Source organism: Alosa alosa, chromosome 14 (genome assembly GCF_017589495.1).
Source record: "Alosa alosa isolate M-15738 ecotype Scorff River chromosome 14, AALO_Geno_1.1, whole genome shotgun sequence".
Taxonomy (NCBI): Eukaryota; Metazoa; Chordata; class Actinopteri; order Clupeiformes; family Clupeidae; genus Alosa; species Alosa alosa.
The window spans coordinates 30808666-30824179 of NC_063202.1; the positions used below are offsets into that span (position 1 = coordinate 30808666).

The window sequence follows — 15514 nt, forward strand, 5'->3', positions numbered from 1 at the left end:
CATCTTTTACACAACACGTCTTTAATTGGCTTAAGCACACAGGGTCCACAAAATGACCCTTGCCGGCTAAAGAACTGTATAGCTGTAAACATGTTGCATACCTAGAGAGCTAAGCCAATTTGTGAGTGTTTCTGCACATTCTTTATCGTCTCTCTTCTTCTTTACACACCCACAGGTGCCAGGTTTTTATTCATTTTTGACATTCTTATCTTCTCCCTGTGTTTCAAGTCATCCCTTGAAAACAAGATGCTTTGAGTACAGAAAACTTCAAAATTGCTGACTTTTGCTGACACAGACAAACTAAGTACATCACCTATATTTGTGTGTGTGTTATAACCCCAGGAAGCCTCTCTGTTCTGATTGTGCCACTTTCATTTGCATCACAGCACCAGAAAAGCCTAGTGAGAAGTGACGCACCCTTGTCTGTGAATGCAGTAAAGCGTCCCGAGCACAGTGCATAGCTGAAGAGCGGGGTTTTACATTTTAAGCCCATCCTGGGCTTCTGTGGGTGTTTGATTTGCCTAATCTGACTGTTAGCACTGGGGTCTGCTGGTTGCACAGGGTCTCAGTGGGACCCATCTGTTCCACCATAGCCAAGGGCTCACTCCTGCAGTATAAACAAATGACTTGTGAAATGCTGCAGAAAATAGCCAGAGAAAAAGTAGATAAATTACTGGCCAGATTCTAAACAAACAAATAAGGCAACAAACAAACAAAGGGGATGGGGGGGATAAGCTGCACAAGCATAGACTACACATGTAACCCCCAATGGATGAAGAAAGTCACTTTGGGAAACCCTGCACCAACCATAACTGAGTGTGTGATCATGCCATATATCTCTGTCACCATGTAGGCACACACATGGGCAAGTGTGCACACACGCACACGCACACACACAGAATGGGCACAACATGGGGGGGGGGTTGAGTTGAGTATGAAGGTCTTGCACATTGCAGCATGTGAGTGGAATTTTAATAGGTTGGTTAGACCAGTCCTATTGGGCAGTGCCCTTTCTTCCTCCTATTACATGGGCATAGAGATAGGTAATAATTGGAATGAGCATCCCCATTTTCTAGGTCGCTGTCCAGTGCTACTTTCCATTCAGAGTTCCCCATTTCCTTTCACCTGGATGTGCTTTTTTCAACTGATGAAAACTGATGAAATGAAATTCTTATTCCTGAAACATTTTAATGTCAGTGGTATGTTCCTTCTTCTCACACTCTTCATATTGGCGACTGTCCTACATGAGACCGCCGTCACACCATGTGATGTCACAAATCTCAGACCTCAGTCTCAGTCAGTGTATACAATAAGGGGGGACTCCAGGAAACGATGCATTACAGGATCAATAGTGATTGACGGTGGAAGAGAGAGACAGAGAGACAGAGAGAGAGAGACAGAGAGAGAGAGAGAGAGGGAGAGAGTCCCCTGACACATAGCCAGTGCTATCAAAGCTGTGCCAGACTCTCCCCTCTACCCCTCCTTCCAGGTCTGATTCAATCAAGATATGGGGCCACTATTCAAGTCATACCTCTGCTGTCCTGAGAGTATGAATACCACCATTTGGACTTAAAAGAGGAAAATGTGGCTTAAGCAGAATACCTGATTCAACTGGAATTAAAGGGACCTATTCGCCTTTGTACAGTTATTTCTTACTGTATACTGTATAGCTGGTACTAGGTAACCCTGACAGAAATTAGGCTACACAAAATTCTTTATACAACAATGATGCCAAGGACATCACAATACAGACAGTTCAGGACATATGCTTATTTTGTTCTTGGCAAGTTGAGAAAAATTTGATTCCTTTGCAGGTCTTGGCACAGGACTCACATGTCAAAAAGACATCAGTCTGACCGCCAAATCCATTAAGTGATTTAAAATAAATCTTCAGAATGTATCATTGTGCCAAATAAATAAAAGATGGTTCGACCACAACAATCGGTGTTCCACCTCACACGTCGCATTCCATAGAGTCCTTGAATAGCCTATAGTGCAGCCGCAGCAGCCTGTGCGGAAGTAGTTTTAAACGTCAGATGAATGACACTTTCTTACTTAATGAAGTAGCTGGCTCCTTCATCGGTGAATCCTTCTTCCCATCCTCGTGGTAAATCTAGACGAAAGAGATGTATTGAGCTGGATCTTAGGCTACATTGCAGGGGCAACACAAGTTTACAGTGAGCAGCAGCAGCAGCAGCAGCATCCGTGCTGAGCAATGATGCACCACCATCAATTGTAATGATTTTAAAGCACAAAACATCAGGTAAATGAGAAATGTGCTACGTGAAGGACGAACGGGATGTTGGAACACTTTGGAGAGCGAGATAGTATTGTACTCACCTGATCTTATCATGTGTCCTGAGTTGACAGGTTCACCAGTCCGGGGATGGAGCCAAGTAGTGCTCCGAGTTTTGTCACTGAAAGAGAAACACCTGTTACTGAACGCATAAAAAATGAAAGTGGAATGAGTAAATACGACTGTGCCGGCGAGATAGTCGCTGTTAAGGATGAAATCCATGCTCACTTGATGAAGAATACCCTGCCATCTCTGCATACTCCATACGACCAGTGATCAGGTAAAGTGTCCCGCCCGAGCGGAGCCGCCATGATCCTGGTTTGGAGTGAAGGCTATTTCATTCTTCTCTCCGCAGAGTTCCCAGGGAATCCTACAGTCCAGTAGCCACCACTAGGGCTGCACTGCCATTAAAGGGGAAGACCAAACTTGGAGAAAGTACAGCGCGTCTTTGTCCCACTTTCTAAGCCGACAAAAAAGGGGAAAGATCAGTGTAGACGCTTGACGTAAAATGTTAAGTCACTGAATGGTGCGCAATTTGGCGTACGCTATTGTTACCTTTCCAAATGGGGTGTTACGCGAGCTACTTAGTATTATGAAGCCATTGGGAGGATTTCGGAATGCACTCCCTGGGATGTAAAAGGCTTAACATTCCGTAGGCACCAGCTTCAAACTGCAGATCTCACGAACACTCTGCAACTGCCCATACTGCGGTAATATTAGTGCATGTGATGTCGATGCACCATTCATTCCGTCTTGAATTATGCTAAAATATCAACGTCTTCAGCCTGAAATTTGTGGTAGGCTAAACGTTAAAATCCGTGTATAAGTGAGAGGAAGAAATTGGCATGAAACTTTCCGCCAGATAGGAGCTCTGCCATGAGTGACAACATGAATATGTTTGTTTAAGCTACAATTAGATATAGCCTGTTTACTCTCCAGTAAACATAGACTACACATTCGGAAGCGCACCATATGTACCAATGTTTTTGAAGTTTGAAGAGGATTAACCCTCACCAAAGAAGAAGTGTAACCCTCACCAAACTATTTGGTACAGTGCCAAAATATTTTTTTTTATACCATGGCCGTCTTGCCAGCTGTGACAATCGCCTATATATTTGTTTTAAGAGTCTGCTGAAGTATTCTCTCTGGCACCCTGCTCAAGTCTTAGAAAGTGTGGAGGGACTCTCAGCTCACAGCTTTGTACTGCTGAATTATTAATCAACTCTCTAGGTTAAACAGTCTTTCTAGGAATCCTGAGAATAAGGACACTATATTCTTGTAGCCAAGTCAAAATATTTAAAGAAGAATTTCATAGGCCAGTGATTCATTTAGCCTAATTCAAATAGCATATTTTCAGAGAATGTATTTGTAATGCTGCTGAGACATCACAGTAGTTCAGAAAAGAACAAAAAGCAAAATTCAGCCATGAAATAAGCTCTCTCAAGGGCAGGGCAAGGTTGGCACAAAGGAAAAACAAAGAAGTCAAGTCAACAACAGAGTCAGTGTGGTGGAAAGCATAATAATGGCATTTAGTTAGTGGTTCACAGCACGTGTTGAGTTGGGGAGAATGCAACTTTTCTACCACTCTACAGGACCAGTTCTTTGTGACTAAAATTGTGTGTGTGTGCATGGTTGCCCTGGATGTTTTCTCGATGTAAAAGTGATGGGGTTTTCCCTCAGCTATCCTGAATACAAAAATAAAACAAAAACCTGCAGACCATCAGGGCTAGAAGTTATAGAGAGCTATGACATCTTTGATGGTGCAGTAACTTGATGAACCTGTAAGTAAGCACATAGCCTATAGGCCAGCCAATCTAGCCCAAAAAGACAAAAAAATTGCAACAGAAATGCCTCATAGTTTTTATTGGTCCTAATATCCTCCTGAATCATATACTAAACGTCTAAAAACTATGAGGCATTTCTGTTGCAATTTTTTTGTCTTTTTGGGCTAGATTGGCTGGCCTACTACAGTAACCATCTGAACTGAAAACATATTTTTATTCAGTCTACTCAAGCTCTCTATTACATGTTGTGATGATGGATAGCAAATAGTAATAGAATTTGGCTCTGTGATGTTGGCAGTGGGGCACATTATTTACCAGCAACAGCCCCTCTCTCAATCACCACCAGTCTTGTACTGTGGCTCTAATTTCAATGAGATGGAAGGTATACTATAACTACAATGAACATAGGCTATTACAAAGCACCTCTAGCAACATCCACTTGACAAATACATTTAAGAGAGGGAAATATTTCCATGTGAGGCACTTCCATCTTTGCTCACAGCCACAACGAACAGCAATCCCAAATTGCCAACATCAAACACCTTGGTGTGGTATAAATATTTGATCATTGAATCACACCCCTGAGAAAAGGCTATCTTGCTTGCCTAGTCCCGGTTGGAGGACGCCTGGTCCTGCACATGGAGGACATATCTTGTAAGAAGGCAAATGGTGTATATAGAAAATTTGATGGACCATGAGTTTATTCACTGACAGAGGTCTGGGGTAACACACTGACTATTTTCTGTGAATGCTCAAGATATTGGAAAAGAGATATTATTTATCTAGTGCTTGAACCACAACTAATACAGACTTGTTTCAGTGTCCAGAACAAACTAGCCTTTATACTGAGTGCAAGAAAATAGAACAAAACAAACACACCTGCTCTGGCCCTGTGTTCTCTAAGCAATCATCCATCTTGCCCACATTGCATTCTCAACAGGGGAACAGTCCCATGAACCAACTCTTAAGACTGAAGCAGGAAGGATGATGCCAAGTGACTTTGTGAAGTTCTTCAACTCAAAGTTTCGTAAGGGTTGTGAGAAAAGTGATGAGAATAAAATCACCCACTTAGTTGTAAAACGTTGTAAAGCTGTCTTGTCTAGTACTTGTGCATAGGCTGTGCTCTAGCATTATAAATTAGTCGTTGTTTACCATAACATACATTGGACACTCTGTGACTATAGCACACACACTACACTCACTCGGGACACTGATGCGCAGTCCTCTGCCGCTCTGCAGTGTAAGTACTGTTGATTGCTGCCTACCCACTGCCAGGAGCCCACAATGCAGCAAGGCAAGGTGACTCAATGTTAACTTTCTCTCCTAGGAGAACAGCAGCAGCTACAGTTGAATCACTGCTTGCTGACTGGGCTATGCAGTACACTCCACTCACACAAAGGGGATTTTTCAATCTCTGTCTTGCCGTTCTTATCTTAAGGCCCAAGAAATCAAGAGTGTTAGGCTGTACTGAGGAATTGCTTCCCATTCTCAGTCACGGCCAAGCTGCAGTAATGCAATGCAGATGCTTATGAATTAACACACTTTACAATTTCCTCCTATCATCTTATGCAGACTGCCAATTAATAATGCATGCGTCTATTCCAGAGAAGTGCCTCCCTCAACAATTAAATCAGCAGGCAGGCTAGGAGGCCTATGCCACCCAAATGAATTACTGCAGCGAGGGATTGTTTCTCTTTATTAAGCCTGTTAAGCTGGAAGAGGCCAGCTATAGTGATTATGCCACTGACAAGACCATGTAGGTCTTTTCATTACTGATTGATGAGAAGAATATGAAAAGGTATATTATTTATAAAATATACTGGAATTGCAAACCCTAAAAAAAGAAATGTCCATCTGGGTGGTCCACAATTACAGCATCTAATAATGCACAAATGTGCATTAAAACTATCTAACGATATGTGAGTGTACATCACATTTCCACATCAAATGTCAAGTAAAGACAGACAACCCAGTAGGTCTGACCTATGAAATTATCAAGACCATTCGGGTGCTGACCTCTTGTGGTGAAATTGGTATGTCACAGTTTGGCTCCTGTATCCTTAGTGTGCCACCTCAGCACATTATATGATTTTATTTTGATGGTTTTATTCATTGAAATGAAATATAAGAAACTTTAGACTTTATTTTCATTGAGTGATTAAAATAAGCATCTTTTTTCAGCCAGTCATTAGTTTTTAATCCAGTCCAAAAATCTAACATCATCATTACAAAACACCACAAAATCCTCCATTAGATTTGTTTTGTTGGGGAGCATGGTAGTTTTTAAAATGTTCTGAAGACCACATCTAATAGTAAAAGTGAGGATGACAAAGTAAAATAAGATATTGTGAAGGGAGATAATGTTATTTTAAAGTGATAAAACTATGAGGGAGTGTAGCCAGAGTGAAAGTATCAATGTATCTGATGTTACTTTGGATCAGAGTTAGAGGAGGTGGGAGAATGAAACAGAACAGAGGGCAAGACTAGGGCTGCACAATTTGGGGAAATATCTAATTGTGATTTTTCTTAACCCTCCTGTTGTGTTTGTTTTATGTTTACTAGTTTTGCGTTCCCGGTCAAAAGTGACCACTGCATTATAACTTGTTAGAAATCTATAGTAACACACATCATCTAATGTTATGATAGACCTTTGTATCAACTTGATTTTCTATTGAATATAACCAGTTTTTAACCATTTGCTATTTATGGCCTGCAGGCCTCACTGACCTGAGCTCATGCTTCTGAGTCAGAAAGGGGAATATTCTATTGGGGAAAGGTTCCAGTGGGGGCTGACATAGAAGCAAAGAGGGGATGTGAGGGTGTGTTTGTATGTGTTTTAATGTACAGAAGCACATACAGTCCATCTGATCAATAAGTATGTGCCTGGACCACTATGTACCTGGACCATTCATTTCTAATGGCCGGTCATTTTTGACTGGAAATACATGGGTGTTCTAAATTTAAACTAGATGTACCGCATAGCGGTACAAAATATGACCGCCGCTCAGTCCTGTACATCCATTCCGCGAAAATAAATCATATTTGTCTCCATCTTCTACTCCATCCCCCACTCTTGAAACTTTTGTGTATGCTTGTTTGGAATGTGTGTTTGCACACATTCCGCACACAAAGTTGTCTACTGACGCTGCAAAGGTGAATAGATTTGTAGCACTTGCCAAAAAAGTTGTAGCATTGTTATAAAACCTTTAAAATCTCTAAACAATCACAAGTAGGGCAGTTCATCACAGTCCATCCATTGCAACTGGACTGATGAAAGGTAAACCTGTAGGCTACATTGTATTTGGGAAAAGCAGAAGGTAGCAGCATAATGTATTTATTTATTTATTTATTATTATTATTATTATTAAACAAAACAATCCCTGTCAGTTCCATGCACTTTTCAACAGCTATCAAGAAGAGAGGTCATGTCATGGATTTTTGTGAATGTTTCTTCTTCTACATATTCATAAGTTAGTTATCTAGTTCATATGACATTCAGCTTTATTGTCAATGCACAAATTAAATACCAGTAGTCTAAAACAAAATGCCGTTTTACCCAGTGGTGCAAATAACTGACATGTCCAAAAGGGCCTTCATGAAATGCGCTATGAGACTGTTCATACACATTTTAACGGGCCAAGTTGAAGAGCTACTGTCCGTTATTGTTTGTGCAAATAATATGCTGATTTATGTTCCCTTGCATTTTGCAACTATGAGGTCCATGGTTAGTCTGGCTTTCGCCAGACCAAGCTCAATCTTTTAAGAAATCGAAAAGGAATCGCCGGCAAATCAGGCTGAGTTCACCCAGCCTAGTCCATGGTAGACGCCCGAGAAATATTGTTTAATTTTGCGATTGAGATATCCACGCACTGGCGCCCCCCCTGCGACGTGTTCGCCCCCGGTTTCAGCTATTCTAAATGCAAAAATGCATAGAGGGAGTTATGACAAAACCGTGACTGTTAACAAACTATAGGCTATATATGAGGTAGGCCCTATGCTAGGCCTATTACACAACAAAAATGGTCACTAGGCTATTCTGGCGACCCAAATAAAATCTTCTTTGGGAACCAATGGCTTACAGTATCAAGCGGACTTAAGCTGCCACCTCTTGGCGAAAAGTTAATAGTTTTGCATATCAGTAGTAATACATTTCACGCAGCTGTGTGAATCACAGAAAGTTTACACTTCTAAATGGAACCCAACCCACTGTACAGTAGCTCAAGGTCTGTGGCTAAAGCAGCCATAATGAAAGCGTTATCATTGTTTGGATACTTCACACACACGTGTTTTTTAATCGCATAGATCAGTGGTTTTCAAAGTGGGGGCCGGGGCCCCCTGGGGGGCCGCGAGCGGGTGCCAGGGGGACCTCAGCAAGTTGGAAGGAAAAATAAAAGAAACAAATAAATACATTTGAAAAATGTAAAATATACCTATTACTATGAGGGTTGTTATACAATGCCATTAGAATAATTTGTCGCATATCTGAACATTACTATTATTCCCAGTCATTATCATGAAAAATATAAAGTGATAGCTCTCATATAGCAGAAAGCCCCAAATGCAATTTTTACACACTGTGTGCTCCATCGTGAAGTGCTTGTGGCTAAAATAAACATTAGGATTAGCTTAATGTATTTTTACATTTGCCGTAGTATTGTCGATGGGTTTAATAACACATCAAGGTGGTCCTTGGCCAGAACCTAGTGGTATTTGGGGGGCCTTGTCGTGGAAAAGTTTGGGAACCCCTGGCATAGACTACTACTACCAAGCTGGAATCAAAGCACATCGACTCCCCTCTCACACCCTAAACACGCACTTCGAACAAACAAAAAACGTCTCAGTCTCACGGTATAGCCATAGGCAAAACTGTATTGGACCGGTGTAACGTTGGTACTAAATCATCCATCGCAAAGAATGATTTTTGTAGCACGTGCAACAAATATGTGTAGGTACAGCCCTGCCCTGGATACATCTCTCAACATGCGCTCTAAAACACTTGGTTTAAATGGAGATGTAGGCTAGATCACGGGTGCGTTAATACATCTACACTGCGGCGAGTTGACACAAATTATTCACTTTGACGAATTTATGTAGTTTCAGTTACTTTACTTTGAGCCATGCTCTTACTTACTTATATCACCTTTGAAAATAGAGGATTGAAGTAGCCTATATGGGTGTTTGGGAATGAACGTTAACTCAGATGCTTTTTGAGACTTTGAGCAGAAATGTGCCATGTGTTTAGGATGCATCATAGACAGGTTATCTTTCAGGTAGCCTATATATTTTCCATTAGAAAACCATCACGTAGCAGCTAACTCACTTAGCTCCTGTTAGTAGCCTAGGTTATGGTCATAAGCAAATGAGATGACAGTCGAAAGATACAATTAGTGCTGTTATCAATTTGCTTGGTAGCCTATAAACGCATTTATGGTTTTCTACAAATAAATCAATAATCAAATCGGCCTCCATCACTCAACCATGCTAACGGTAACATTAACATTATTTTACCTGCTATTGATAGGATTAACGTAGCCTACCTGCAGTAAAAAACAAGCATGTCTGATAAACATCTCATCTCATCTCAGATTTATTTTGGCTTCAAGAGGAAATGGGAATTACATGTCATGCAGAAAGCATCCTAGCCTTATTAGACGTTCTCTGCGGTAAACTACCGTACAGTCTTGTCTTTGTAGGAAGCGTGTCTTTCCAACCCACTTGAAGCCACTCGGGGGCAGCCGTGGCCCACTGGTTAGCACTCTGGACTTGTAACCGGAGGGTTGCCTGCTCCCCGAGCGCCGCCGTTGTAGCAGGCAGCTCACTGCGCCGGGATTAGTGTGTGCTTTCACCTCACTCTGTGTGCTGTTTGTGTTTCACTAATTCACCGATTGGGTTAAATGCAGAGACCAAATTCCCCTCACGGGATCAAAAAGTATATATACTTATACTTATACACTTTAGATTAATTTACAACAAAATTACGTCTCACTGCAACGATGCGCCATCTAGTGGACAAACGACTACGTGACGCCAATACTGGAAATGCAGCCAAATTATTATTATGATGAATATTTGGTTTTCCTAGATGGTTTTCCTTTAATCCTACTGAATTTGTAATTATGTATCGGCCGTTCTAATTGCCGATACTGATGGTATACGTGTCTGTGTGTGTGCGTGTGTATATGTGTGCACCACCATCTACAGGCCAATGAGTGTACAGTCACTAAATGTACACATAACTTAATTTTTTTAGACGAAGATTCTTCATCCTCAGTGCCATGGTTCAGGTAGTTATTTAGGAAAAACTACTTTTTTTTGCGGTACATTTTTTGTTACAGAACAAAAGTGTAATAGCCTTGATGCTATACTCCTATGAAAAAGTGTTCCCTTATTTATTTTGAGCAGTGTGTATACTATATAAATTGCTTTGAACGAAAGTATCTGCCAAATACCAATCATCAGTTCATAAGTAAAAAAAACAAAAAAAAAAAAAAAAAAAAAAAAAAAAAAAAAAAAACTCATGACCCATTGTGGACTAAATACTTTGTAAAGCCCAAGGTAAATGTCAGCATTCGGACCCATTCAAGCATATTTCAATGAACCTGAACAAAGCAAAATCAGTCCTTCATTTGAGGTGCATGAGGATGGCATTGTACCAAAAACACTTGACCTTGTAGTCTGAGGCTACAGTACATCATTCTGTAATATGCAAGTAGATCTTCTACCACCAGTTAGACAGCACAATTCAGTCACATTCCTCCCCTCTATAAATACTTTACATTTGGCAATTCATGGCAGCTGGGCATACACAATGCAACTCAGTTTAATATCCAGATGCCTTTAATGCGCTATAGAAAACTTAGTCATTTGTGTTCCCTTAAAAGTTGCCTGAAAATAGCATTCGAAGCTGCTACAATCTGATGTCACAATATCAGTGTTTTACATTACCAGGCTGATCTTTAAAAAAAATGTTTCTTCAAGTGCTCCTATATGCAACACTTGGCCCGACAAACTAATCATGTCAGCAAAAACAGACTCACAAAGCACTTGAAAGTGTAATCTTTTTATTTTTTTCGCAAAAAATTGTTGATGCATTTATGCCACCAGAGCAGATGCTGTTGAGGACTCGCTGCAAGCAGAAAGAGGGAACATCACATTAGGAAGATTGAAAACACACAAGACAATACATAGCTGCAGTCACATTCAAGTCAGCAGAAAAATCTTCATTCAGAATATTGCTGAAGAAAACACTTTGGATTTGGAATAGGTCAATTGGACAGGAGTGTATGAAGGGGACTGGCAGTACTGGCACAACACAGCCACACTGCTAATTTACCTCCAATATTTCTATAGCACATAAGAAATATCTCAGTTCTTATAGTAAAAAAGAATGGGACAATGAAATGTGCATTCATTTGTAGTTGTAATGTAATTGTGAGTGCCTCCGGTCATCCCACCCAAGCCATCCTTTAAACTAGATTTTGTAATCGTACAACAAAAAACCTGGATACATACTACTTCCAGTTGGGAGCAAGCACTCTCTTGGTCTTGTAGTAACGGGCCAGCCTGTGGATCCTGCTCTCAACAAGAATCAGACGAAACTTGGCATCCTTGTCCTGTACAGAGGGGGGAGGGGTCAAATATAATTAACCACAGATGATTAGACCAAAACTGAAGCTTTAGGCTACTTAAAGATGTGCACTGCATGGTTTGCCCTCCCAGTAATAGCCTATGGGCTCTGGAAAAGGTGTAGGAATATGCAGGACTCTGTCCATACCAGCCTGATGGCCGGGGAGCATCTCACTATACAACGTCGTGGAACGGGACTATACATCATGGCACAACGTGCTAAGCTCCCATACGCCACACGGACAGAGCCTTGTGAGAGCAACCTCACAGGATGACCACGTTGAGCACTTTGAATTTACACACATTTCAGGAACATAGTCATATGGCAAACAAAAGATCAGTATATATAGCTGACAAAAGTACCTTTCTGTTCCTCTCCAAGTGCTTCCTCACAGCGACAGCCTTCTTGATCAGGTGGTACAGATCCTCGGGCAGGTCAGGGGCCAGACCCTTGGACTTCAGGATCCTGAGGATCTTGTTGCCAGTGACAAAGCGCACCTGAGCAACACCATGGGAATCCCTCAGGATCACACCTGCATGGACACCCAATAAGTCAGGCCCAACACCAAAGACTAGGTTGCCCAGTACACACCATCCCAAACGCTTGACAATATATCTGGGCATTTCCATCAGATTTTACCACTCACATCTGCCCTTCATTTCATAACATCAGTTAATGGTCTGGAATGGGGCCTAGGCTTCATGGCTTGTGTCAGCTTAAATTGCAGTGAGGACTGGGGCAGCAACAATTGATTAGTCATCAACTACTAAATTGCTCTACAATTATTCTGGTATCCACTCCATGTGCATTTCAATTCCAGATTCACTGCTCCACTCCCTCTAGCAAACTGGGAAACGGGTTTAAAAATGACATTGCCTGCTACATTAGACAACTATGAGGGTTGGACATTACTAAACTGGTGGATAAAGATGCCCATTTTTCTTTACCAGCAATACTTAGATTTAAAACCAATAGATCAGTAATCTGACATTTGCCATCATAGTCAACGATGTACAGCGTAAACAGGAAGTTGATCTGACAAAGTGAATGATGTGCATAGAGCCTATTGCATTATTTGTGTGCTACTATTTTGAGGATACCTCAATTCTGATCAAAGCATCTTAAGCTTGAATGTTATCAACTTTAATTACTCTTCTGTTACAGTTAATTAAATATCTTTAGCATGTAGACTAAACAAAAAGCACTTTGAGGACAATCTTGGGCTTGTAAACATTTCAACATTGTCTTTTATCCACATACCATTTTCTAACACTAAACAATTAATCAATTAACAGACTGAAAATAGTTGGGAGCTGAAGTGAGGACACTTACCAATCTGAGAGGGTGTCAGACCCTTTTTGGCCAGTTTAAAGATCTGCTCCTTCACATCATCGGAGGTCAGTTTAAGCCACTGAGGATAGACAGTAATGAATCCAAACAATGCCACAGCTAAATACACGACTAACAAAAGAGAAATCAAATGAAGGAATGTAATCCTCTATACTTACAGTAGGCACACTGCGTCTGTAAGGGAGCGCTGACTGGGACAAGCCCTTTCTGTAATATGGAATAAAGATGAACACATTACATCCAAAGGAAGTGACAAAACAGTAGATGGTTTACACCTCCAGTAAAGACCGATACGCTATGGGATGGTGTGGAAATGTGCAGGACGACGTGCACACCAGCCAGCAAGCCAGAGAACGTTTCGTGAAACGTCACGTTAATCATAGCTGTTTTTTTATTAACACGTTGAGCCATGCGAGAGCAACTGATTACGCTGAGCGAACAGTATTTGATCAATGACTTAACTAATGTACGTAGCAGTTTTAAGGCTCAAGACAAACCAATGTGTCAACTAACGACAATGTAAATGCGGCTAGCAAGCTATAAGATATAGTGAATGTTACCAGTGGCTAGCCACATTTGGCTAACTTGATGATGAACATAAAGCCATCATAGCAAACCCATATCAAGTCATCTGCATCAATTTCAGGGTCGTATCAGACAACCATATCGAAGGGCTTGGACGTGTCATTCGACCGGGTAAATACGGAGGAGCATTGCTCTCCATCTAGCCCAACTCGTTCACATGGCATGAGCAGCATGGGCGGCCATCGTGTTAGCTTACGTTGAAACTTGGGCACGGGTTAAATAAGGCCATTGAACAAATAATAGATACATTACCCGAGTAAAATATCACCTAGAGACTAAATAGACGTTATGGGGTTCGTTAGTAATGATATATTTCGGTTTCTTAAATAAAAAAATAGTTACATACCCGGGAGCGTGCATACGACCCATGATGGCGTACGACGGAGCAGAGGGAAAGAAAGATCAAGACGAGGCAAGACGGAAGTAACTCTTTCGACAGGAACTGACGTACTACATGTCCCCTTCTCATTTTTTCTGTTTCTTTGAACTGTTTTTATACGTAAGATTAGAGTATTATGTGTAACTAAAGAGCATTAATATATTAGAATTAACTTTAAAATGAACAGTTTCCAAATGAGATTAGCCCTCTGGTTCCAAAATTATGAATTTAGGCCTAATGGTTCAACAATCCCTCATGCTTTTGTAATTGTCCCTTTGTCTGGTTATTTAATTGATTTCACTATTACTTGATCATTTTGGTGTTGGGCACTCCTGTGTGTGTGTGTGTGTGTGTGTGTGTGTGTGTGACAAACACACACAAGCACACACCCAAGCTGTTGTCTGGTTGAGAATGTTTCAATTTGGCATGTTGTCATACAGCTCAAGTTTAAATTATTTATAGATTCTGAATCTGCCACATTAGAGGTTACATTACATTACATTACATTACATTTGGCTGACGCTTTTTAACCAAAGCGACTAACAACATGGTAAACAGTAAGTTTTAGAACAATTCTCACAATTTTAGGACAGTTTAAAAAAAACATTAGAGTACAGTAAGAATAAGTGCGTCGGTGAGTGCTGTTTTTAGCAGTTACTTGTCAGTTTAAAACGGCTGGTGAGTGCTAGGATCAGTAAGACTTGTTGTAAGTGTTGCTATGAGAGTAGATGTTCTCTAAAGAGCTGGGTCTTCAGGAGTTTTTTGAAAGTGGAAAAGGATGTCCCTGCCCTTGTAGGAACTGGCAGTGTGTTCCACCAACGAGGAACAACAGATGAGAAAAGTTTGGATTGGCTTGAGCGCACGGTGGTAGAGCTAGGCGTGGATTCGTCAGAGGAGCGAGCGGTCTGGAGGTAGTGTAAGTCTGTATGAGGGCATTCAAGTAGGTGGGAGCAGAACCGGAGACTACTTTGTAGGCAAGCGTTAGAGACTTGAATTTGATGCGGGCGCCATAGGTAGCCAGTGTAGCTGGATGAGCAGCGGGGTAACATGTGCCCTTTTGGGTTGGTTGTAGACCAGGTTTCTGGATCATCTGAAGTGGTTTCACTCGCGCAGGCTGCATGGGAGACCTGTCAGGAGGGCATTGCAGTAGTCGAGTCGTGAGATGACTATTGCCTGAACCAGAAGTTGGGTAGCATCTTGAGTCAAGTAAGTCCTGATTTTCCATTATGTTGTAGAGTGCGAAACGGCATGACCGAGGCGACTGAGGCAACATGATCTGAGAAGTTTAGTTGGTTGTCGAGAACAACTCCTAGATTTCTTGCAGTCCTGGTCGGATTGAAACAGACAGGGAGTCAAATTTGATGTTGATGTCGTGGTGTATGGTAGGTTTAGCTGGGATGACCAGCAGTTCAGTCTTTGAGAGGTTCAGCTGGAGGTGGTGTGCCTTCATCCATGTAGCTATGTCTGAAAGGCAATCTGAGATCCGTGCTGAA

At 41.3% G+C, this 15514-nt stretch overlaps 2 protein-coding genes and 2 non-coding genes across 4 annotated transcripts in view; all 4 read right to left on the reverse strand.

Moving 5' to 3' along the window:
- plekha7b (pleckstrin homology domain containing, family A member 7b) overlaps positions 1-2887 on the reverse strand; it is a 93756-nt gene extending 90869 nt beyond the window's left edge. The window contains 3 exon segments of the mRNA XM_048262529.1: positions 2056-2113; positions 2341-2417; positions 2525-2887. Of these exon segments, the coding sequence (XP_048118486.1) occupies positions 2056-2113; positions 2341-2417; positions 2525-2607 (218 nt within the window). The 5' untranslated portion in view covers positions 2608-2887.
- Positions 2888-11124: 8237 nt separating this feature from the next.
- Positions 11125-14073, reverse strand: rps13 (ribosomal protein S13). The gene is made up of 6 exons (XM_048263608.1): positions 13989-14073; positions 13216-13264; positions 13040-13118; positions 12070-12239; positions 11593-11693; positions 11125-11206 (listed from the first exon to the last, which is right to left on the reverse strand). The coding sequence occupies exons 1-6, from the start codon at positions 14009-14011 to the stop codon at positions 11173-11175; spliced, it is 456 nt and encodes a 151-aa protein (XP_048119565.1). The 5' UTR covers positions 14012-14073; the 3' UTR covers positions 11125-11172.
- On the reverse strand, positions 11358-11488 carry LOC125307750. The gene has a single exon (XR_007195785.1). It is a non-coding gene; the product is annotated as a small nucleolar RNA SNORA19 (small nucleolar RNA).
- LOC125307735 lies at positions 11770-11990 on the reverse strand. Its single transcript, XR_007195771.1, has one exon. It is a non-coding gene; the product is annotated as a small nucleolar RNA SNORA73 family (small nucleolar RNA).
- Positions 14074-15514: the final 1441 nt, after the last annotated feature.

Bases quoted from the DNA above. Each gene is read 5' to 3' on its own strand.
- rps13 (XM_048263608.1), bottom strand. From the start codon at position 14,011: ATGGGTCGTATGCACGCTCCCGG. The intron at 13,119-13,215 runs GTAAGTATAGAG...GTCTATCCTCAG, and splicing joins ACAGACGCAGTGTGCCTACT to TGGCTTAAACTGACCTCCGA. The intron at 12,240-13,039 runs GTAAGTGTCCTC...GTGTCCATGCAG, and splicing joins TCTGACACCCTCTCAGATTG to GTGTGATCCTGAGGGATTCC.